Genomic DNA, 25,627 nt, shown 5'->3' with positions numbered 1-25,627 from the left:
AGAAAATCCAGTCCAGTGTAAAAGAGTAATTATAAACAGTTCGTTTTGGTTTTTAAACAAAAAAAATGAATTCTTCAATTTTATATATTTTTCACTGCAAGCATTTCATAACAAAGAGATTGATATTAATTATATGCATAAAAAATAAGCAAGTGGAAATGTGTGCTATTTGTGGAAACCATTAGGGGAAATGCAATCTTCCTGTACTCAGTTTGCTAGGAGTAACTTGTTGAGTTTGAATTTGACAGTATGATCAAGAAATAGAGATTCTACAACAATGTGTCCATTCTAAAAGGTACTGAGGTGTGATAACAATAACTAACTACGTGGTTAAATAGACTTTCCCACCGGAATTACACTTGCAAATATTGTGAGGAATAAGAAATTAATTCCACTGCACAATGTATGTTGTATGTTACTCCAGCCCTTTATGTCATTCTGCAATTTTCAGTATGATTACCTTTTTAAAAACGTTCTCTAATCTACTTATAATTATCCATTCCTTTTCAGAACACAATTTCTTTCCAATACCTGTGATCTTAAAAATTAGCTTTGTTATTTCTCTGACCTCATTTATTCCTACTCATGTTCTTAATCACAATGCTCTTGTATCTTCTCTGTGTCACCATGTCAATGCTTTCTCTGATATGCCACGCTGTGTTTTGCTACTTCTAGTCTTTTCCTGGCTCTCCTGTCTCCAGTCTCAAAATCATTCCCTGCTGCATTGATGGCTTTTAAACTAAGTTTTAACAACTCATTCATGTTCAGCCTCCTGATTTTCCCAATTTTAACTTCTCTTTTCACTTTTCAGCCTTGTTTCTAGCTTTGTTTCCGTTCTGTGAACATGTACAATGGCTACTGCAATGGATATGTGATTTAATACCTACAGTTTATAGTCATGTGTTATGACATTTTATTAAATATGAGTGCATTTCTGTATGATATGGGGAAGTATAATATTGCTTGGCAAAATTTTACCTGTAAAGCACCAGTAATTCTCTTCTGTCCCTTGAGGGATGTCAGGCAAAAGTATCTGATAAAATTTGTATGGATACTGTTTGAACAATCTGATATTCATTTGAAGAACTAAAATAGGTAATTTAGTTCTAGGAGAATGTAACTAAAAAAAAAATCTCAACAGGTCTGCAATTCCAGAATTAAGAAATTGCTTTTTGCTAGATTTCAAGTGGAAAGGGGAAAAGTGGAAGATTAAAAGGAATTGTTGAGGAAGAAAGAAGAAATGTAGGGAATATGGCTACAAAACAGTACATTTAGAATGTATTTTTTAAACTGGCAATTTTTGAATTATTAGTGTCTGTTAAAGAATGTAGCAGCTACACAAGCTACACATCAGTTGTACATTGTCTCTATAATGAGAATTTAAAACCCTGTAACTCACCGTTCTTGAAGTATGCTTTCATGCCCACCTCATTAGTAATAGTATCCGAGTAATGATTTTAATTAAGCTAATTCCCTCTTAATAGAACCTGAAGGTAAATTTGGGTCACATCACCATGAATGACCTTACTGCAGTTACTTTTTTGCCTAATAAACATGTTTTATATTCGAGCCAGTTAACTGAGGTATAATTTAATATGACACTGCAAACATAAATGTAAGAGAGAATAATGGTCTTTGGAATATATTTGTATGTAGCTATTTTAGGTTGCCTTTTTTTATCATCTCAAAATAACAAAAGGGCGTAGTTTGTATCTGCAAAATAAATAATAGGATTTTATTAATTCATTATATTTGCTACAGATATATATATAAAAAAACTAGAAACATGTTATCCCTGAAATAGCAATCATGGGTTAATATTTCTCTTGTAGGTCAAAAGCATTTTTCACGCCAAAAATTTCAAAATAACATATATATTATGCAATATATAACATAAGCAAATATATATAGCTTAAAAAAAAAATTACCTACAAAACATGTTATTTGAAGGCTTCCGAAATTGCTTGTTACCCTAAAATGTTAGGTTTTACATGTGAATTCACAATGCAATGTTTTATTCCACAGTTCCTAACTTAAGTGACAGTGACAGTATTCTGTTTCAGTTACAAAAAGATGCAGTTATTTTTGTTGAAGATAATTTCTTTTATTTATTTTTAAATTTCCTATTCACATTTTCCTTTATTCTGGGGGGGGGGGGGGGGAAGGCCAGATGACAGTATAATTGTGAAATGTGGGAGGGAAAGGCAGTCAATAAATAGCTTATGAATAACTGATAGTAATTTAGACATCTTTAGTTCTTCTGTTTCCTGTATCATGGAAGTTTGCAGAATCTCTTACAAATAGCCAAGTTAATGTTAAGGTATGGACCATAAAAATACACCAGTTTCTGCTTTGGTACACTCCAGATAAATTTCAGAGCCTCTGTAGTAGGTCTGTGTGACAACAGAATAGTTTAAATTAGTCAGAGCAAAGGGTTTTTCTTCCAGCATTGTATTCTGTTCCCAGCAGTGCCCAATAATGGATACATAGGAGCAGTAAAAGAGGTATGACTGATTAAAATTATTGAAACACCTGTGTATTCTCACTTACCCTCCACTGATTTGTGGCACAGAAATTTCTTGAGCTGGAGATGGTGTCTTTATATTTAAAAGTCCTCAGTGGATTTTTATGCTGTTCTTCCATCCAGTTGCTTGTCTTTGTAAAAATTTAGCAAAGTTTTTTATACAGTTTCCAGTATCTCCAGAAATACTTCTTGGTAGTTCCTGTTCTTATTATCTATTGAAAATATTTGTAATATTTTCTGTATTATTACCCAATTTATAAACCTGAGGCTCTGCGTTCAGAAGAGGAGAAAAACTGTATTGTGACATGATGGGTTATCATTTTGTCTCATTTCCAGCTTTTGTTTTATTATTCAGAGCATGTAGCTACAAGCAAGGTAGTCATGCTACTGAATTTGAAAAAAAAAAAAAAAAAAAAGAAAAAAGTTAAATCACTTGAACCTCTTCTGCAACATCTTTTTTGTTAGCTTATAATTTTAAGTTGAAAATATATTCTTTGAAGTGGCTTGTGTTGAAGGAGAGCTTCTAATAGAAGCTAAAATATGTTTACGAAAAGCTTAAATATAATAAGGATAAATGATGTAAGAGCCATGAATGGGATATTCAGCCTGTTCAAGCAAACTTGACTATTTAAGATTTTAGATGACTTTGCAAAACCACCTTTTTCAATAATGCCTTCCAACTATAATAGCACGTAATGATGAATACTCTGACACCTCCAGGACCTCAACCTCAACTTCACAGAAACTAATTACTATGTCCACTAATTGGCTCTTGTCCCAGAGTCTTTATTTCTTGAAAGAGAGTCATATTATAGATGTATTTCTTTATAGTTAATTGCTCTTGCTATTGATGCTTTTGAAGGCGTTTTGATATTGTACTGTGTGAACATATAAAAAGAGGTTTGGAGTTAAATATTCTTATTGTGAAGACTAGATGGTCTTTAATGAAAATCCTGAAGAGAACTATCGTGGCTTAGTAGTCCAAAATAATAGCAGAATTCGTAGCTGGCTGTAGTGATTAAAATAAGCTGAAAAATTGTCTTCATTTTCTTACATGAGAAAACAGTATAGATTATGGCTGTGATATATTTGAGGTTATGGTTTGGATTAAATTTTGCAAAATATGCTTCTTAATTAGTTGCCTTTGCTGGTTAAAAATCACGGAAAATAAAGCTAAATGCAATGTGGAATACAGGTCAATTAAGATTTATATGGCTGCAATTCCGCAAAGAAAGCATGTTAAATTTTGTGCTTGCAGGCTATTTTATATTCCAGTCTTTTATGCTGTAGGACTTTTTACTCCCCATGTACCTCTGTGACGGTGTGTTTGGTAATTTGGATTTTGATCTCATTGAGCGGACTTTAATGGAAAGTAGTACTCTGGCACAAAAATCTATGCATTTTCAAAGGCCTATAGGTTCATTGCATACATGTGTCCTAAACCTGTTAGTTTGTTTATTTTAATGTGAGTTGTCACTTTCTGGTGAATTTAATGGATTTTAGTTCTGGATTGAGCTGTATTAATTAATACAAATAATTAGATTTGACTTTTAGCTATTTTTCTAGACATTCATTAGTGATATTTTCTTTTTTCACCAGCAGCTCCTTACAGCACAGGTATCTTTTTGGTGAGATATACTGAGAGGTGATCTATTCTGTGATCAATTTTGGCGACAGAAGTCCCGTTGATCAGACTTGTTAATTAAAATTGCCCAAAGTGTCCTCATCTTTTTAAGAACTGATTGCATGATTTATAAATTATCACCTGTAAATTTCATAGAAATTCATGGTAATTTGAAAAATAAACTGTAAGGCACAGCAGGCTGACTTTCATAGCTGATTTTGCTGCCCCATGATCAGCAATGCCTGGGTCCATTGCATACATGGCTCACAAGGTGCAGATTACTCTTATTAAGTAAACCCAACTGGAAATATATTAGTGTGCTTATAAATAAAGGATTGAAAGAATATGCATCCTGGAAAGTTTAACACTATTTAAATGGTCTTTGTGTACTTAATTTCAGGTTTTTACTTCAATTTTTAAGCTCAGGCAGTTGGATGCAGTTTTCATTTTCATTTATCAATCTTACTGGTTCTGTAACTGTAAAATAAAATGTGTTTAAAGCAGTGACCTGATATATATTATGAGAATGTGTTTCCATAATTTGTATTCTATTTCTCTGACAGATTTAGTTAAAGTCAGTACAGTAGCCACTGGTAGAGCCTCTGGGGAACCCAGAATGTTTGCTCCTTCTCATCTCTAAATTCTTTTGCAGTAGAGTCCCTCAGAGTGATGAATTCAAATTAAAAAAAAAAAAAAAAAAAAAAGAAAATCAACCTTTATGTATACATTTCTACCTCTTCCATCCACTTCTTCAAATCTATCACTGTCTTGCACCTAGATTAACCTCACATAAAGTGAGTGCAAAATGTTTGTAGCAGCTATAAAGTTTATCCTTTTCACTCCTTCGTTATTGGGGATTTCATATACCTTACCAGTTTCTGGCTCTCGTTTGTTCTTTACCTGTGTAGCTTGTAATTATCTCCTTTTTTATTTATTTATTTTGTCAGCTACAGTCACTTTTACTTATATCTTACATCTTGTTTAATTCTCTTCTTATTTAGCTAACAAGCATGTAGGCATATAACAAGATGCTTCAGAAAAGCACGTGCTCTAACCTTTTCCCGGGGAAAGCTCTCTATTGCACACAGCCTTGTAATACTGCCAGTTCATGAGACTGTGTAACTCTTCTGCTTCAAGTTCAAGTGTTTAAAATGATAGAACTTTTTGTAACTTCACCAAAAAGTAATGCTTTTGATTGGGTGCTTTTGCCTTATGTTGAATTAAAAACTTCAGATAAAACAGTTAATCTGTTTCTGAAGACCAGATTAGGAAGAAATGAACTGTTTTGTCTGTATTACACAATAACTGTCCATTTCTTGAAAAGCTCCCACACCTCTGTGTTCTTCAAGGGATTTTAAATTAGCCGGGGGATAATTATTATTTCAGGAAAGGGTTCAAATTTAGCCAAGTTATAAATCTCTACAGAATCATCAATTTCCTCACTTTCAGGGTATACTTAAATTTGAACAACTAACACTGTAGCAGAGGCATATGAAACCTAAGAAGTACAAACTAGAACCAGCTGCCAAGAAAAATGGGTCTAACCTGAAGGGTTAGTGTTGGTGAATAGATAAAGCTGGAACAAGGGTGGTTTGAAAGGCTCAAAAATGCCACTTCAGACGCAGTGCTGGAGTTCAGAATTCATACATTTTTCTTTTGGGCTGACAGTGACCATCTCCCATACCAAACTGCATTTTATGTAGCGCTGCCAAGGGGTGGAATTCCCTTTAGGAAAGTTCACTTTAAAAAATAAAAATAAAATTTAAAAAAACCCATGGAACTCACACACACAAACCAGGTTTGCCCTCTGTTAAAGGAATGTTACGAAGAGTAACTGCCTAGAAGTAGAGAGACAGTAGAATTCAGGTTGCATGGAATATTGTAAATTCAGCATCTTACATAGCTACATTATGATAGATCTTTTAATTACAGAAATGTAATTACAGAATTTTTCCTGTTGTAAAAGGAAGTCTGAACCATGTGATAAAGAAAGGAGACTGTTGCTTTTGTGAACCCTGATTTGTGTACTGCAGAAGCTAGAAGATAGACAGAGAGAAGGTATCTCCAGCTCTTCCCCTGTTGGGCAACGGGAGAGAGATGCAATTCAACTACTGCTACGTACCTTTTCCTTCTCTCTTCCCTGCCAGTTGCGTAGCTCTACTAACCGGTTGCATATCTCTCTTCTTCCATAGGTCAGCACTGTGGCTGAACACTTTTGTGATAGGTGTTAAGGAAAGGAGTAGGAGATTGCAGAAAGACAGTTCAATGACTAAAACAGTCGAGTGCTGCTCAGGAATATTTTTTTACCTCAATTACAGAATTTCCCTCTGAGCGAAATCATCTTTCAGAGATGTTCCTGAGGTCTGGGTGTGTTATGTGAGATGTTGAGGTCTAAACCAATGAAGTGTTGAGCACTCAGATACGGCTGGATTCACTGGGAAATATACTTTGAACTAAATTATTATATAGGTCCTTGGGAAATCAGGCCTTATACACCATGAATCAGTCACCTTGAACTATTGTATATCTTGTCTTTCATTGCAACACATGCAAAATAGAAGAAATATGTGGATGCTGCTGAAGTTTTGGGACTGTGGAAGAGGGGAGGAATCACCAAAACCCCCTACTGAGTACTGGAAAAAAAACCCAAAACTGTATAAAAATAAGACTTAGAGTTCAATCAGACAAGGATTTAGGCTTGCACACTGTGAACAATAACAGTAAAATACAATATTAAATAGATTTTTATTGAATGCTGCCCATTCTGTCCACTGAATGAGATTAATTCAGTTTTAGTACTTTTTTTGGCCATTGGTATTGTTGTGTTTGTGCTCCTTCATAAGTCTTTTATGTAACTTTTTTCTCACGATCCCTTCTGAGATATTGAACCAAAAGCTCAAGGCAATTTTCTGCTGGAGGAGAACATTCTTCCTGTATGTCATTGTGGTTTTTAAATGGTATCCCTTTATTCCAACAGTTAATTAAGATCAAATTTATCGAGTGGCCCTCTTTTTTGATTTCTGCTGCTTTTTTATAGAAGTTCATCACTGACCTTTAGTGAATAGCTCTCTCCAACGACACATGGTGTGAAAAAAACCCACTATTTCAGAGCAGGGGCAATATTTTTTCTTTCAAATCATGGTTTCTTTTTTCTGCATTCAGATTCTGCATATGCAGATGTGGATGGCTGCTGCCCTCAGCATTATCATTTCATGAACCTTCGGTTGTCTCTCTGAACAGGTTAATGTTAATACTACTGAATTCCATTTACTTGGGGAACTTGGTAACCAAGAACAGTAGTGGTAGCCCTAGTGAGTACCCTATGGTGGACCATATTTCTCCTCTAATTAAGCAAAACTCTATGTTGATTTGCTGATGTGTTTGCAATGGTGAATATGGTAAGGCCCCTTACAGAGACTGCTGGGAGGCTGCAGCATGTGACCTTTTTTTATTCCTTTTTAATTAAGCTGTAATTCCCCTAGCCGAGACAGGACTTAGAAAAATTCCAGACAGTATAGATATATACAGGCAAAAAGAGGATGTTGTTCTGTCATATTTGTGTATTTTGTAAAAAAGATAGCTTTATCAGCTATCAGGGACAATATTATAAAACTGCTTTACATGTAGAAATTCTAAAGAATAAGGAATTATTTTCTTTTTCTACAAGCAAAATTTAGTCAACGTTACTGCAGCTGGTTGATTGCTGTTTGTTGTGCTCTACTCTGCAACAGAGGGTTATTACTTCTGGCCAAAGATGGTAGAACAGATGTTAGTCCGTCTTTTTTCCTTTACCTTTAAAATATATAATGGAAGTGTAAAATGATTATATAATGTAATTATAGCTTGGAATTACAACAAAGTTTTAATTCTGCAGGGGAAGAGAACAAAGCCTCGTATGAAACAGATAACATTCCTTGTATTATGCTCAACTACTTCAGATAGCTGGAAAAATATAATGTGGTCTCTTTCCATCATCCTGTTTGATTTTGGTTTTCCTAGTGTATTGTCTGACATGAAGTTTGAAATGTTGGAATAGTTATAAAGGATGCACAGGCTCTGAAGGCTGACAATGTCTAATTCCAGCCAGAGGTATGTGTGTAAGTGGAGGCTCAACCCGCACACCCGTGCTCTTAATAAATCACATGAATGCTTCCCTTACTAAAGAGAAAAAAGTGATTGTACAGGATGAAATAGAAATTTAAAAAATTCTCAATAACTGTTCTCCCTTACACTGTGTCCGTGCAGGCTGGTTCTTGCTTCAGCCCTTCATTTCAGTCAGTTCTGGCGCTTTCTGCGTTTCAGCGAGTGGAACCAAGTGTTCTCTTGTTCCTGGGCAGTTTCTTGTTTGCTCAACTCTGAAGCTTGGCTCGTCTGGCTCCAAGGTTTGTGCTGTTACCCTAGCACGTGCCACGCTGAGCTGTGTCTAGAGAACTTTCTGTCTGCGAGCAGGCTCAGTGGCTCATCAGGCAGAAGTAATGTGCTTTCATCCAAGGGCGTTCCACATAGCCCAGCCAGTCTTCATCAAGCAGCGTAATAGAATAGTCAAAATAGTAAGCATGCAGCTAATGTCTGTTGTATATGGGGTCAGGCCAACGTTAGTGTGCAGCTCATATGTGAGCAGAGCAAACCTATAGCTGCTTGTTCCTGACTGCACAGGTGCCCTCTTAATTCTTTGTGTAGCAAGACATTCTTCCCTACAAGTAGGAGTTGCCCGTGCAGAGAGCTTGCAAATTCTGTTCCTTTACACTGTGGAGCGTAGGAATGAGCGTGATAGCTATTAAGCTGGTTTGAGTGTTATTTGGCATGAGAGGACAAAGATTCTTAAAGCAGTCATTGCGAATGACTTTAAAGGAGACATTGAAACAGTATGGGGGCAGGCCTAAGAAATAATTTTCAGACATATAAGAAAAGCACTTTTCTCCTTAGAAAAGAAGAAAAAAGGCGTGTTGCTTTGGCAGAGATTAGCCCTCAGGTAAAGTGACAGTAGGAAAGGAACGCTACCTCAGTAGCATAAGTAACAAAAGTCTTATGGAGTGAATAAAAGATTTGAATACCTGAAATACTGAAGAAAATTTGAAGCTTAGTGGCGGTAGGAAGGAAGGAACAAGTATATGCATGTATAACTGATAGGCACTGTCAAAGTTACTCTTGTTAGGTGCAGGTAAGAGAAACAGTTTCTCATAAAGTCAGTGAGGAAAGAGAATATGTTAATCAGTCAGATGACTGACATAAAGTAAAAGTTGCTATGGGATAACACTGATTTTGCTGATAGCAATAGCAGAAGAGAGATAGAATAGAAAATGAAAGAAAGGGATAGCAACAACTAAACAGGATGCTGAAAAGAGAAAGCTACTTTTCCTTCCAGAATGATGGCACTGTAAGTATACATTTTCATAGTTTTTTGAACTATAAGGCTGTATGCATAATGCATAATGAAGTGCATATAAAAATGAAAAAAAGCTTGATTTTTGGTTTGGGTTTTTTTGTTGTTTAACTTATTCTTGGCCTGTATTTCTGTAGCCTTAATCTTGAAATCTCCTATTGTATTTTAGCAAAATAGCTTTTTATGTCTGTTTCTCCACTTGTCTGTTGCCAGAGAGAAAAGGAATAAAGTCTGTGCTTGTTTCTCAATCCCCTATATGACATGCTAAAGAAATAATTCAATACTTTTTTAGATAGTCCATTTGTATTTCTTTTGGCTAAGATATAATTCATCTGTCTCTATCCTACTTTCTGTTTATATATTTAAGGGCTTTTCTGCTCATGGAGATTTTTAGAATACAATTTAATTAAGAACATAGAACATTTAAAAGGTCTTTGTCAGAACAGGCTGCTTTTAAGTGGCTGTTCCTTAAGTCCTTACTACAAATAGAATTTACATTTTAAAAACTAAATAAATGTGACTATTATGTGTCCCATCTTGAATATTTTTCATGCTACTGCATGATACCGTGATCACAATTCAAATTTTAAGGTGGGCTGATCATGATCAATGGACAAAATTACCTTTTCCTTTTTTTATGTACGTGACAGTATAAAACACAATCGACGTTAGTTAAGGGAGCTGGATCTGCTGATCTGGAGTTACTCGCCTTGTTGTTAGCACTTCTGGGAATAGACCCCAGGCTTCTTGACCTGTGATATAATTTTAGGACCCTGTTGCCATTTACTACTGGAGAGTTCTGTGAAGAGTCATTAGTTAATACTGAAAAATCTATCCTGGGGTGAAAATTTCACCTTTCTTTATGTGAAGAGTACTCTTATTTATGTGTTATATAGAGACCAAATGACCTCACAGTCTACTGCACGACATGACAGCCCCTGAAATATATGTCCCTTTAGGATGTGCCTTGTTCTTGGATCACAAAAGGGAAGAGTTGAAGAATGGTGGGTAGACTAGGCATTTCAACAGGAAGAAATCATAATTTTGTTGTAGGTGTATGGTGAAAGTAATTCCATTCAGTCACAGTCAGTTGATTTACACATCCACATCAAGTCATATTACTGTTTGGAGCCATGATTCTTAATTGCTTGAATAAGAAGTGCCTTCCTTAGAGAGGTAAGTACTGTGTGTCTTGTCATCAGTAATTCTTCAAACGGCAATACATTTTATAGTCAGAACAACAAACTCAACATAATTAAAACTCTTAAATAAACATAGGCTGAAAAATTTTCCTAGAGAGTTAATAAAACAAGTATGTTTTGATATGCTTTGAGGAAAAATGGGTCAAGCAGCTACTAACCAAAACCTGCTTTGATATTTTTTCCAAGTCAGGGTGTGCTGAAGAAAGCAAGCTAAGTAGAAAATCTTTTTGTGAACCACTGACTTACTTGACCGTGTATGTAAAATGAAACAGTTGTTAAATTGTTAGAAAATTCGATCATTCCAGGTAGCTGGCAGCCTCAGTTCCTGTCTCTTAACTCTTAGTATTATCTTACCTGTCCTCGCAGTTCCCAGTCTTATTCTCTTTCCCAACCCAATTGGTTCCAGTTTTTTCACTTGCTTTCAGCTGACTTAAGCCAACTTCTACACTCCAGAGCCCAAGGTACAAAACTTTCCTTTAATGCCAGTAAATTCTTTATTTGTCTTTTTCAGTCTTTTTTTGTACCAACTGTACCTAATAGAGTAGTTGAAGAGATTAATTTTCTTTTACCCCTTTGCTATCAATAGTTCCAGCATTTTCTTCCCTTTGTAATGCACTTTCATCCATACTGCTTGGCTCTGGCTTTTTTCCTCTCAACATGCACGTTGCCTAAGCTCTATTGATTTTTAATGAACTAATAATCTGCCGCATCTCAAAACTGCAGCTGCAAGGACAGGCCAATTCATCCACGTGGAAATATCTGCAGTATAAAGGGAACTACTGAGAAAATCAGGTACTAAAAACCTAGGTTGTCTCAACTGAGCAAGCAAAACCTGTAATTTTTCAGATTTATGATAAGGCCAGACCTGGGTGGATTTTCATATGAATAGCAAAAAACCGCATCTTCCTGACTCAAGGCGTTTTCATTCACAAAGGCAGTTTTGAAATCCTTAAAAAATGTAAATGCAAGCCTCGTTTAGAACAAGGAAATAGTTAACATTATAATAACAAACAGTTGACCAATGTATCTTCTTAGTTTTATTACCAGAAATGACTGAACTATTCTGTCTGATGTTATCTGTTAATAAAAACAGTCTTGATTATTGCAAAGAACATTTTAGCATTTAACATTTTAACAGTTATAATTTAGCCATTTTAAAGACACATAAAAGATGATTTTGTAATGAGAAACTTGGAGGAACTGAAAGAATTATCAGTTGTATCAGTCTTACGTGGTAGGAGGCATAGTTAGAGGGTGAATAATGTGTGCTACTTTCTGAGGCTGTAATACTGCAAAGGGAGTTTTCAAAATGAGAAAACTACTCTGGACTTAAATTTGCCTTTACTAAAAAAAATGTTTCTTTAAAATTTTATGTCTCTGAGTTTTAAAGCTCTAAATGTCTAGAGCCAGGTTCTGCATCTTTTACAGTGAGACAGGCAGTTTCTGAAGGAAGAAAATATATAATGTAAATAAAAGTGCTGGAATGAACCCTAAATCTTTACTGCAAAACTACTTTCTAAAACTGCCCAACTAATTTCTAAAACTCAGAAGCAGTCTTTATGAACTAATAGAAACATTCTTGGAGAATTTACTAACACGTGTCCAATCCTTCTCCTCCCTTTAGGAACATAATGCAAGACTAGGTGAGGAACACGTCCTCCCCTCGCTTTCTTACCCTGAAGCAGCTGCAAGTTCATGATTTAAACTCTGAATTAATTTATACAGCTGCCAGGCATGCCTCATTTTTCCAAGCTTCTGAAGGTCAAAGGCTTTTTATTTTCTCTCCTTATACTTTAAATTAAAGCTTAAGAGTCCTTGGGGTCTTCCAGGCCCCACACCCAGGCAGAAGATGGTGAAGTGTGTAAAAATTCAAATTCCCATCTTTTCGTCTAGATATAATTCTTCTATGTGCAGCAGCAGAGAAAAAAAGATATTCTAGAGCATGACATATGGGTCCAGAGCAATTTTTTTTCCTTCTACATCAGTCTGTAATAATGACCAGGACTATTTTCCCTGCAAAAATGTCTGGCCATTTTTCAAAATATCTGTGAGCGGACTGGCTGACTGATTCCTAGCTAGATGTGATGCAGTCTTCATCAAACATCTGAATTTTTCATGCAAATTTCCCCCCTAACATTTATGTCATCATGCATGCATTGTTTTTCAGTAGATTACTCTCTGTAAATGTTTTTCCTTGACTGCACCCAGTCAACTTAGTTTTGCATCATCATTAAATACTTTATTAAGAATAGTTTTTGATTCAAGAATGAAATTCTGTGCATATTTAAGCAGCTTTTTTTTTCCTAAGCATAGCCTTCCTAGCAATATATAGATATAACAATTTAACTTCAGTGTGTCCTAATAGTTTTTCAGTCTCTTAAAAATTATGGTTAGAAACAGCCATCACAACTTATATTAGATGTCTCTATTAATAACTCTATATCTTTGTTCTCAATGTAGTATATGCAATACCTTAAAAATCTACTTTTTCTCAGTATTTTAGGAATTCTGAAAAGATTTCATATGTATTCAGAAATGAGGTCACTCACAGGAGGTGTTGGGTTTGTGTTGTTTGATTGTTTCATTTTGGTTTTTTAAATGGATTTACCTGTCATTATGATTTATAAAATTCAGGGGTTTCACTGTTGCTTGTGTTATGTGGATTATTTCAGTGTGGAATATTCTTAGGATCTACATACTTAAATTTGGGTTGTACTATGGGATGAATAATATTTAAGTAAATGAATATTACTTTGAGACACTTTTTCGTTTCTTTTTGCTTTTTAATACACAGTGTGTGGCATAGGCATTAGGGTAATAGCTATCCACTTCCAAGTGTGAATATTTAGCTTAGGGTTTGATGTTCCATTTACAGCTGAGCCAACAGTCTCAATTTCCGCTGATTTGAGTGGTTGTTTTTCATTCCATAGGCAGGATGAGCAAGGATGTACAGTTATCTTTCAGAGAGCTAACAGCACTGGCAGAAGTAGTGAAGATAGAGTTATAACAATGGATTTTAAAATATATGTGTTTTGTCAAGTCGAAACCAACTCTTGACTTTGAGGCACGTTTTTTATGCTTGTAGACTTTTTACAATGTGAATATTCTCTGCTTATGTAGATTCAGATCAAGGTGGCCATTGCTCTACTCTGGCTTGTTAACAGAGAACATGCTTAAAGATGCAGGAGGAAATTTAGCACAGTTTTGAAAGTGTATAACTTGATTTTACCAATAAAATCAGTGAGAATGATCTCTTTTAATTAATTTGATAATCCTAGGGGGTCCCTGCATATGTCACTGTCAAATCTGAAGGCAAATACTCCGCATGCTCAATGCACTCTAGAATAACAAGATGCTACTACTATTTCAGCCTCTGATGGTTATTCTCTTTGTTTTAATTTTAGTTTTCCCCAAAATGCATGGGGAAAGAGAAGGCATAATGATCTAGTGACTTCATTAGGGCTCAGCAGTTGAGAATTATTCAATTGTGCTATCCATAAAGGAATATTTTCTTCTTTTTTGAACTATTTATACTTGAAGCACTGCTGATATCCATTCCTCTGCTTTGTCACCTCCTGACTGATCCCAACTCTCTGCTGGCAGTGAGGCTGTAAGATTTGAGGGAAGGTGGAAAAGTTGTTGTTTCCTCTCTCTACCAAATATAAGGATTACTGACATTGTTCCGCAACATCCTTTAGTTATACCTCCTCTAGCCCTTTTCTGATTTCCTTATGTCAGAAAATGGCCATTTTTTGAATGAGTACATACTTTGGAATACTAGCCAAGAAACTCTTTTCGTTTCCATTTACAAAATGTCATTAGATTGTGAAGGTGAAGTTTGAAAATTTCATTTTAAGTGATCACATTACATCCATTATACTTCCTGCTTTCGGTTCTAGTGATAAACTTTGACTTCCTGTCCTAAATACAATGAAAGGCTGTAGAGGCTAGGTTGAGTGTTTTATTGGCACAAGTAAGTCAGTAGAGACAATTTCTGCCAGCTATGAAAACATTAAGTGCCTTGATGTCATTTTTTTATAAAAGCATAAGCAAATTTTTATGTGAAGAGCTTGGTTTTATCTATCTTGCTAGAAAAATAGCTAAACTTCTTCAGAACTTTTTGAAAAAATTGTGGGATATCTTCTGTAGCAAACCTATATTTCATGCTTCTGTTTTGTCCTCATCTTCTACTGTTATACTGATCAGTAAATACTTGTTGATATCTCTTGACTTTAAGCAGCAGAACAGAAGTGTGAATTTTGTGCTTGTAAGAGTCACCTGGCTTCTAAAAAAATGAATATAAAAGGTGGCCTCTGTGGGAAAGAGAAATCAACAGTAATGCACTTGAGGTTTTTTTTAAAGTTACGATTTCACCTGAGATTTCTGATCTTTTTCAACTTTCTAGAATGGTTTTCACAAAATGGGTGCCTATGGATTGCTCCAGCCTAGCATTGCATGTAGTGTAAAGGGTTGCTTTTCTTTTTTACATTGTGTTTTCCACAGGTTCTCTGCGATGTCAGCATGCAGCTTGCTGCTTTTTTGATGATATAATTTTACTAGCTGCTGTGGGAAATAAATTTCTCTCTCATTTCCAAGAGAAAATACTTAAATAAGAAACAGTAAACTAGAAATGAAAGATCAGAGTATTTATTGAAAAACATGTATAACAGCACTCTACAGGTATAATTTAAATATTGTTTATTGAACTGTTCCTATTCAGAATACTTGGTAGGAATTTTGAATTCTAGTGTAAAATATCTAATTTAATATGAGATTTTTTTATTTCCCTCAGTCTTAACTGAGCTTGGCCAATTAACTGTTTTTATACTAATAAGTACTTCCACAGATTAGCCATCTAATATTTTTTTGTTTTATAAAAAGCTGGGGTTTTTATACAAGACAATGGTGTTCTATTTATTCCTTTATAGAACTGTCTAAGGAGATGCTATTTATATTACTCTTAAAATTTTGGATTTGATTAGTTTTTAGAAACTGTTGAAGAAAAGACATTTAGCACCAGGCGGATGGGGTCTGAAAAGGATCTTGAAAACTACCAAACTGCTTTAGAGGAAGTACTCACATGGCTTCTCTCTGCCGAAGATGCATTACAAGCACAAGGAGATATATCCAACGATGTAGAAGTTGTTAAAGAACAATTTCACACGCATGAGGTATATGTTTATACTACTCCTTCAGTAGTCGTTTATCTGCTTGTATCCCATAATAAGGTCAAAAATACATAACAAAGATATTTCTAGTTTATTTTATTCCTTTTTCTTGTTTTTAATTTTGATTTGGAGAATTTAAAGGTAGTACTGGAGACTGTGCCCTAGAATTGTAGAATCATTTAGGTTGGAAAAGACCCTTAAGATCAAGTCCAACCATTAACCTAGCACTGCCAAGTCCACCATTAAACCGTATCCCTAAGCACCACATCTACATGTCTTTTAAATACCTCCAGGGATGGTGACTCCACCATTTCCCTGGGCAGCCTGTTCCAATGCTTGACAACCCTTTTGGTGAAGAAATTTTTCCTAATATCCAGTGTAAACCTCCCCTGCTGCAACTTGAGGACGTTTCCTCTCATTCTATCATTTGTTACTATGGAACCTCCACCTTGCTACAATCTTCTTTCAGGTAGTTGTAGACAGCGATAACGTCACCCCTCAGCCTTCTCCAGACTAAACAACTTTTTGCCCTATGAAAAAAGTGAAAGTGTTTATTTCTGTTTTGTGTTACGAGGTGTGGGGAGGGGTTGAAAAAATAAAAAGCAAATTTGAAAATCATGTTTGGTAAGTGGCGGAATTGAAGATATTTCTCCAAAGTCTGTTCTTCCCTTCCAAAGAATCAAACTTAAAACTGGATTTTATTTTTATTGTCAGGGTTTCATGATGGAGTTAACAGCTCACCAAGGACGTGTTGGCAATGTTTTGCAAGTTGGAAGTCAACTTCTATCAATTGGAAAACTTTCAAGTGATGAAGAGAATGAAATCCAAGAGCAAATGAATCTACTTAATTCTCGATGGGAAAGTCTCAGGGTAGCAAGTATGGAAAAACAAAGCAAGTAAGTAATATGTCACGTAAAATAATATATATGGAGTTTGACTGAAACAATCCTGAACTTGACTAACGGTTGGGATTTTCTTTCACTTCACTGTGAACAGTTCTCCATCTTAGGTATTTTTTAATCTGAATTTTGGTGTGTAGTGGCTTTGAAGCTTGCACGTTGTTTTGAGACTTTGACACTCTATAGAATTGTTGATGTGTTTCAGATGTTTCAACCTAACTTCCTCCAGCTTTATTATTTTCTTGGAGAGAAGAGTCTGTGATATCTTACTGCAGGCAGTTTTTATTTGCCATATTTATTTTCATTTGAATCAACACGTGAAAGTAGCAACCTCACCTCTATGAGTGGTGCTGTGTCTACTGAAATGTCCTTTGACACCAATTGTTAAACTTATCTCCCAGATGCAGCTATAGGTCATTGCTTAGGGAATTGAATGATCTAGTATCTTCTGAAGCATGTAATATTCGGATAATATGAAATTGGTAGAAGACATAAAGTGATAAGGGCTTCACAGAGAATGTTGTGCTACTATTTAATTTCTTATACAAAAAATTCTGTGATAAATTCAATGAAATTTGGATTAGGGCAAGAGAAAATTTCTCAGGAGTGGTGTACTTCTATATGGCTAATTTTGACCTATTGGGTCAAACCCCTGTGTTTCAAGCACCAGCTGGAGGATTATGGACAGCTTTCATATCACAATGTAATATATTTCTGAGTTATTATATAGAATTTAAACTCTCGGGATCTATCTTCTACTTCAGCTTAAAGTATAATCTTCTGAGCACATTGCTGTAATCTACTCTTTAAGGCAACAGTGGCATGTTTATCCAAACAGAGATGGGTTTTGTGAAGATGAGAACAGCAAGGCTGTCTATCCCCTGTTGTAATGTAATAGGAAATGTAATAAAGGGTAGCACACTTTACAGCACAGGGGAAACAAAAGCAAGCAATTGACAAAGAGAGGAGAAAGATATACTGATAAAGGATAGTATAAAAATGAAAGGGCCTTATAAAAAGTGATTTAGGAGGTCAGAATATCAGAGGAAGTTTGGAACACAGCAATGCCTTTGCGTAAAAGCAGCCCAAATTGGATTTCCCATATATTCACTATGTATTGAAAGTATTCGACTCTTCCAGGAAGAAATATATTAGCGTGCTGAAGGAAAACAGCCTGTTTTTTCATTTCTTCTTCTTGCCCTTCCCCAGATAGGATTCTCTGTAGTAAATTATCTCAGAGTGATAAATACACCACTGGAGAGGAAACCTTAATGCAATTTACCACTTTATGGAGGTTTTCACAACTATTAAAACACATTTAATTCAATGAAAAAGTATTTTGTATTTGAACTTATGAGGGCCATACCATAAACAAAGATTATGATAATCTCCTGAGGTATACCAATAAGTACTAAAATCTTTATCAGATGTTTATAGAAGTAATTTGAAAACCAGGAAGTACCTCGAGAATGGGAAGAAACAAGAAAAATTCTTTTGCTTAAGAATCAACTGTGATTAAATTATTTTCTGTGATTATTTCATTTTCAAGTTTATGTTCCTTGCTTCAGAATAATATCAATATTCTATATAAGAAGTAGTTCTTTCATCATATCTTGGTTTTCTTAAATCAAATGATCTTTACTTTGGCAGGCTTTCTGTATCATTTATTTCATTTATTGCTAAAAAGGTATCTCTAAGATGAAGCATAGTATTTAATATTAATAATAACTTGATTTAGAACATCAAGTAAGGCAATAAAATACACACTTGAAAGTGAAGAAGGACTGAGTTTAGATCTGAGATAGCTAATCCCTTGTGAACCATGGGTTATAACAAAGCAGGGTGTCAGCTTCCTGTACTTTATCTGTAAAGAAAGAGAGATATTAGAGTGGAAAAGACACTACATGTATTTTCTGGTCATTTTGATCAATAATTAACACATGATTTCCAGTAAAAAGACCTGAAATCATCGTACATTACTAAGATCTATGACACTCTGTTCTTAGAAAAAAAATCTTGAGAGTGATAATACAGAAAAACATTACTGTTTGATACCTACTACTTAGAGGTTTGGATTAATGGAGCCCTTCACATTTCTTGGAACCATTTTTTTTCTTCAGTGTCTCAAGCTCTGTTGAAGTTTCAGTTCTTGCTTATAGTTGCTCCTGTGATTTGTTTTCTTTGGTCCTTTACTTCCAAGAGCTGCCAACTGGAGTTCTTAAAAATTATTACTGTTTCTAGAAAGTAACATAGCTTCCCAGAGCTCCAGGTGTAACACCCGAAACTGTCTCAGTGCCATCAGGGACCAGTGAGGTACCATTCAAGAAACAGGTGTAACTTAAACCTTATTTCAAAAAAAACTTTTAATTTTTTAAAATGTGTTTGCAAGTCTTTATTTCCATAAAGCTGGCTCATCTCTGTGTTTGCTTGCAGTTTCTCCCTTTTTCTGTATCCGCTGCTCTGCACTAGAAGATATGCTTCATGTCCATGTACTCCTCAGGATTCTTTTGATCACTCTTTCTTTGTTTCACACACTGCTTTTCACATTTTCTCGCCATTACCACTCCTGTTTCAAGAGACTTTGGTTTGACTAGTCTTCCTATGGTTACCTTTAAAACTTGATTATTTGTTTCGGAAGTCCTCAGCCAATTTATTTTTTTTAATCTGTCCAGATGCAAGGGATAATGCTGAGATAAATGATTAGTGTTGTTGGATGCCCTAAGGAAAGAAAAGTACAGCTTTTTTTGTAACAGCTAAGTTTTTATGATTAAAATACCTAAGTCGTAGGAATTTTTTAATGATTTCATTTGCACTCCTGTTTGAAAATATCTCATTCATTCTTGTTGCCTTTTACTTTTGGGGTATTTGAAGTCTATGTGTTTGTGTTATCTGGTTAAACTTCTGTTCGATAAAAAAAAATGGATCCTTATTTAACAAAGATTTACCAATACTAAATTTATTATTTGCATAAAAGTGATAAGGGTTATTTCATCTAATGTCCTGTTCTTTTTAAAGCAAAGGCCATTTTAGGGACAGAAAAACAATAGCAGAGCTTGTTAGATTTAGTGCTGGAATTCCATCAGGCAGTCAGTCCCCAGCCTGTATCATTCCAGGGGTTCTTCCTTCCCAGGTGTGGGACTTTGCATTTGTCCTTGTTGAATGTCATGAGGTACCTCCTGGCCTGTCCCTCCAGCCTGTCTAGATCCTTCTAAATGGCAGCTCTGCCCTCGAGTGTAAAATGTGACAGTTAGTATATGCACAGGATTCAGAGTATTTTGCATACCTAAATTTACAGGTGATCCCAAGGATTGCTTATAAACTGAGGAATGGTATTTAAGGAATGGAGTATGAGTTAGCTGAGATATATACAAAGAAAGCATCAAACAGCATTGGAAACTTAGCGATTTCTTTTTGCAGTATGAATTAATACTGTGTATACAGTACTGATTTTTAGCTGTATAAATAGGAAATAGTAAATATGTAGGTATTTCATCAGAGACCAAACATTCAGCTCATTTTGAGAAGATTCAAAACTGGAAGGAATTTTTTATTTATTTTTTTTCCCCAAAAAGGTAGGAAATGAAATAAATAACAACCAACAATAGAAGTGCTGAAGTTTCAGACATATGCCTTAAAATATGAACAGGCTACAAATGAGATACGGGATTTCACATATTACATCTGCATGATGTTGACAGTTATTGAATCCTGGTAGTTCAGAAAAACCTAAACGTGTACCAAAAATTAAATATTTACATGTTCAATGCAATCTTCTGTGGCAATTAGTTTGAAAACTATTAGGTGTGTCTGGGAAAATACAGAATGATGCTTACTTTGGACATACTTAGACACGGATTTTCAAAATTATACACTTCTAGGTTTGTTCAAAGTCTCTTGGAACAATCCAAAATTGTTTGGACAAACTCGGAAGTACTTGCTTTACTTGAGCGTACCTTGACATTGTGACAGAAAGCTGCATGTTTGGATTTGTGCGAGCGTTTCTTAAGTTGCCTAACTGCAACGGGAGAAAAACGTACTTCTGTTTGGTTCCTTTAAAATATCCTTGTGGGGAGAAATGTCAGTGTGAAGTTGGGCAGTTCTAGGTGCTGTTGGTCACAGAGGGACAAAATTTACAATAGCTTTCTGATTTGGGCTACATTTTCAAGAAGCCAACTGAGAAACAAGTGGAGTAGGTTAGGACTGTGCTGTCTTTCTTACACAGTATTCTTCAGTCTGAAAGTTCAACTCCAATTTTCAAATCTCCAAGTTGAGTTCTGACAGTAGTTAACTAACTTTTTGCTGCAAGACTTGTGCTTGAGATGCAAGTAACACACTATAACATACCATGGTTTCACCAAGCTCAGTGTGACTGAGGACAGTGACTTTGGTCTGTCAAATCTAAGTAAAGTTAAAAATTGTAAGTTATGTGAAAGATGGGTAATACAAATAACTACTTGTAATGCTGTCACTCAGCAATAGCTTACACATTATTTTAGAAATACTTTTGATAAGATGAAGATTTTGTTTAGGAAGGTTTGGAGAATTTCTAAAGGTGGCAAGTGTAAGTGAAGGAGTTGTAATGGATTTCTGGACAGATTGTTTTGGAGCTATCAAAATATTTGTTTAGGCAAAACTGAAATATTTCCTGTTTACTTCCCCAGAGCATTCTCCATTGAATAACTCAAAATTTAATAATATCTTTTGTTTAATATCCTAAATTTGAGAGAGTCTGGTAAGTACAGCTGTCTGAGCACTTTTCAAAGTACTTGTAGTAGACAATACAAGCTCTAAGAAACCAGATAGCAGAAATTTTGAACTTCCAAACAGTTCAAACAGAAATGCAACTGGAGGCCAAAACTTTAACAGACAGTGTATTCTATGCAGTACTCAGGTTCTAAAAATAAGTTTCAAACCAGTTTGCCTAATTCAAAACTGTTCCAACAAATTTTCAGCGATGTGTTTGAAAGCGTATTTTTTTTAATCTGGCTTGAGATGTAGCCTCATGAAAATCAGTTAAGGATATACAGGGCAGATATTTCTACCTGTTATTTTCTTTCATGTATAAGTTGGAATCATTATTTCTTTGTTTTACAGTTTACATAAAATCCTAATGGATCTGCAGAATCAGCAGCTGGCCCAGTTAGCTGCCTGGCTGACAAAAACAGAGGAAAGGACAAAGAAAATCGATTCAGAGCCCTTAGGTCCAGATCTAGAGGACCTAAAGCGTCAAGTAGAAGAGCATAAGGTATGCGATGGTGTGCTTCCAAAGGCATAAAAACCAAACTGAGTTTTTGACCTTTTAAAAGCTCTACTCCTGCCATTAGAACATAGCAAAGTAATATGGAATATTGGTTTAATATTGATTGTTTTGTACAATTAACAAACTTTTGTAGAGTTATCACAACTCTGACTTTAATTCTGATATATAAAAAAATTACTTCCTTTTTAAATATAAACAATATACTAGAATATGAGGCAACTGTAACATCCTTTCATTACACAGTTCAGTAAGAATACATCAGTTTTTTTATTACCTGCATTTTCTTCTTTTTGCATGTTGCATTTTTTTCCTTGCATACTGTAGTAGCAGTGATGCAGTAGTCATAATTAGATGGCATAATCTTGTTAGGACTCCTGGGACACTGAATATGTAACTGTACAGCACTATAAAATAGACTTTAGTTTCTAACTGTAGAAAATACTTGTTAGCAATGTATTTAATGAAAAACAACAAACTAATAAATGGCGTGTAAGAGAGAATTTGGCCAAATTTTGTCCACCTTCCATGAGGGTAATTCTTTAATGGGAAGAATTAAGAACAAAAAAGAGAGAGACTGTATAATTTGTGTAATAGCTCTGTTTAATTTACTGGATTACATTGTTTAACTTCATATTATTTTAAATTTTAAAATATATTTATATATGTATTCATAACACATCATGTTGATGATAGGGAGACACAGAAAAGTATAGAAAACAGATGATTTGTGAGGTCATGGAGATTTACTGTGATAACCTGTTAATTTTTCTACATTAGTGGTTCAAAGCAGTTCAGTTCCATAGCATCTTGAGAGATTTTAACATTTGATACTTGATGGCCTGTGTCAGTGCTAGTCCAGGTTCTAGAGGGCAGATCATCCTGAAAAACAATTCAAACCACAACCAGCTTTTACAGATTTTTAAAAAAGAGGTCAAAAATTGAAAAAGACTGCACGATCTACTTCTGTGTTAAAGATGATTTTTCTCCATTCTGATTAAGGAGTGCTACTGAAGAAGAATACAAATTCTTCTCCTACTGCTGCTATTTGTGCTATCTATGCTTGCCCTGTGAGGAGACAATGCATTTCAGTATGTGGGTTTGCTAGCTAAGCATATATTCTTCCATTAAATTTTCTTTTTTAAAAAAAGACAGCAGGTAATTGTGAAATGGTAATTAGAGAAAGAAACCTGGAAGATTTTGAATGCATGAGTGCTGAGACTTGAATAACTTTCTTCCTATTTCTATGCATTTTGTATTTGAATACTAATGTAAAATGTAATCCTTTTATTTATGCAAACTCTTTATGCTGTTTCTTTCTAATATTGAGAAAATGGGTATTTAGCTCTTATTTGAATATTCTGAATGAAGATATGCAGAAATCTCTCTCTCCCACATACTAGTTCTTCATTCTTGGTGTGAAGAGTTAGTCAACGTTATTTATTTGTGTGTTACTTTCCAAATCTGTTTTCTGTAGAAGAGATGATTTAGCTAATAGGGTGGAAAGAAAATGTTTTCCTTTTAACTTCAATTAAAATTCTATTAGTGTATAGTTTGTCTTATTCGTAAGCCAAAGAACAAGATGTTTTCCATTCCTTCAAGTATTGTGTGAAAGTTTCAGATAATTTTATTACATATTGTATGCAGCAAAGCTACCTTCTAAAACAAGGGTTAAAACAATGGAATTTTAATAGCACCATTATTGCTTCATTATTGAATAAGCAAACAAAAAAGCAAAACCCAACACCCCTCATAATTTTTCTTAGTCTCACATGACTCTGGACCTCTCAGAAACAATGTCATATAAATTAATGGGAGGAACCAGAAGTTAAGAAGATATGAAAGGCAATGATCTCTTCAAATTAAACAGACTTCAGCAAAGATGATAGGTTTGGTTTGTTGTCATCCTGTCTCCCTCTCCTCATCATTTTGACTTTCTGTCTTTAACTGTTCATTAGGAACTGCTTTTCACTCTATTTACTTTGTGTTATTTATCTCCTTTTGACTTATAACTTCCATACATCTGATTTCTTTTATTCTGCTTTTTTCTTGATGACGTTTCAAAATATTGGTCTTGAGTTCTTGTGACTAACACTTCAGTTTCTCTGCTGGTCCTGTAACAAAAAAAAAAAAAAATCATTCAGTAATATGTATTGGGAATGGCACCCATCACTGAGACTAGAGAAAGCATGCAACATTCTCTCCAGCATGCTGCTTGGTTCAGTAGTCTATGAGGTTAATATCTTGATAGTACAGAAAATTTTCTGAGTGGACTGAAATAGAGGTGAACTCTAAGATTTTTCTGTCATTAGCAAGGTACATGGTTCTGGTAAGGGATCTGGCATAGTCAATATATTTTGGAGTAATGGTCAAACATTTCAGTAAAGAACTATTGGTCTTTGTGGCAGTATTTTATGCGTTTTGTCTGCTGTTCCAAGTATCCCTTCTTTATAATTTCATAAAGGAAGAAAGCTGCTTTTCAATAAAAATCTGAGGACTATTGAGCTGTCTGAGCAGAATACTGTGTTAGAAATTTTATAATTAAGCAAAAATGTGCTTTTAATTGAACTGATTTCATTATACCACATTATTATTATACAATTTATAGTTAGTAGATTTTATAGTTTCATTAAGTTTCTAAAAAAGTCTAAGATGCTTAGGTATTACTTTTTCTGGAAGGCTGAGCCTTTTTATTTTTATGAAAATGCCAGAAACTATGGAAAATTTTTAGTGTTAGGATTTTTCACTACTTCAAATTAATTGCAAAGGTAAAATGAGACACTTCCTAACTGTTCAAATATCAAGGGTGGATTTGTCTTTGGGTACTTGGATGGCCTAGGTAGGTATTTTTATTCACTTTGAAGTAGATTATGTCCGAGTCACATAAATTGTTATCTGATGGATAGGAATTAAAGGCACTGTGGAGTTTTATGCGTTTCTGTTGTTGCTATCCCCATGCATCAACATCTATATCCATCTTACATTTTAAGTCCCTGAAAATTTGCTATCTGTACAAGCTCGGGAGAACTTGTTAGAAACTTCAGTTTAAGTGACTTGAACAGAGCATGTTCTAGTCTTGGGACTGCCCTCAGTAAATTCCAGTTTCAACAAGCTCCTGTATACAAATGCTTGTCAGTGGTGAATTTCATGGTAAAAACAGACACTTGGATTATGAAGAAGAGCCCTTCAGCTCAGGGCAAATTGATTCTGTCTGGGGATTAGAAAATGACTCAACTTTCTGATTTCATCAGTTCCCTGACTTCTCAAGTCTTTCACACTGTGTGTGAGTGTCGTGGTTTAACCCCAGCCAGCAACTAAGCACCACGCAGCCACTCACTCACTCCCCCCCCATCCAGTGGGATGGGGGAGAAAATCAGGAAAAGAAGTAAAACTCGTGGGTTGAGATAAGAACGATTTAATAGAACAGAAAAGAAGAAACTAATAATGATAATGATAACACTAATAAAAGGACAACAGTAGTAATAAAAAGATTGAAATGTACAAATGATGCGCAGGGCAATTGCTCACCACCCGCCGACCGACACCCAGCCAGTCCCCGAGCGGCGAATC

General features: G+C 35.1%; 1 protein-coding gene across 15 annotated transcripts in view; it reads left to right on the top strand.

Moving 5' to 3' along the window:
- DMD (dystrophin) overlaps positions 1 to 25,627 on the top strand; it is a 1,308,223-nt gene that overhangs the window by 478,175 nt on the left and 804,421 nt on the right. For all 15 annotated transcript variants that reach the window (XM_069784897.1, XM_069784898.1, XM_069784912.1 and 12 more), the window contains 3 exons: positions 15,716 to 15,904; positions 16,616 to 16,797; positions 21,895 to 22,045. In XM_069784897.1, the coding sequence (XP_069640998.1) occupies positions 15,716 to 15,904; positions 16,616 to 16,797; positions 21,895 to 22,045 (522 nt within the window). The remainder of the gene's footprint in view (positions 1 to 15,715; positions 15,905 to 16,615; positions 16,798 to 21,894; positions 22,046 to 25,627) is intronic.

Source organism: Haliaeetus albicilla, chromosome 6, assembly GCF_947461875.1.
Source record: "Haliaeetus albicilla chromosome 6, bHalAlb1.1, whole genome shotgun sequence".
Taxonomy (NCBI): Eukaryota; Metazoa; Chordata; class Aves; order Accipitriformes; family Accipitridae; genus Haliaeetus; species Haliaeetus albicilla.
Note: the sequence above shows the minus strand (reverse complement) of the source record. Positions and strands in the feature narration are given on the sequence as shown.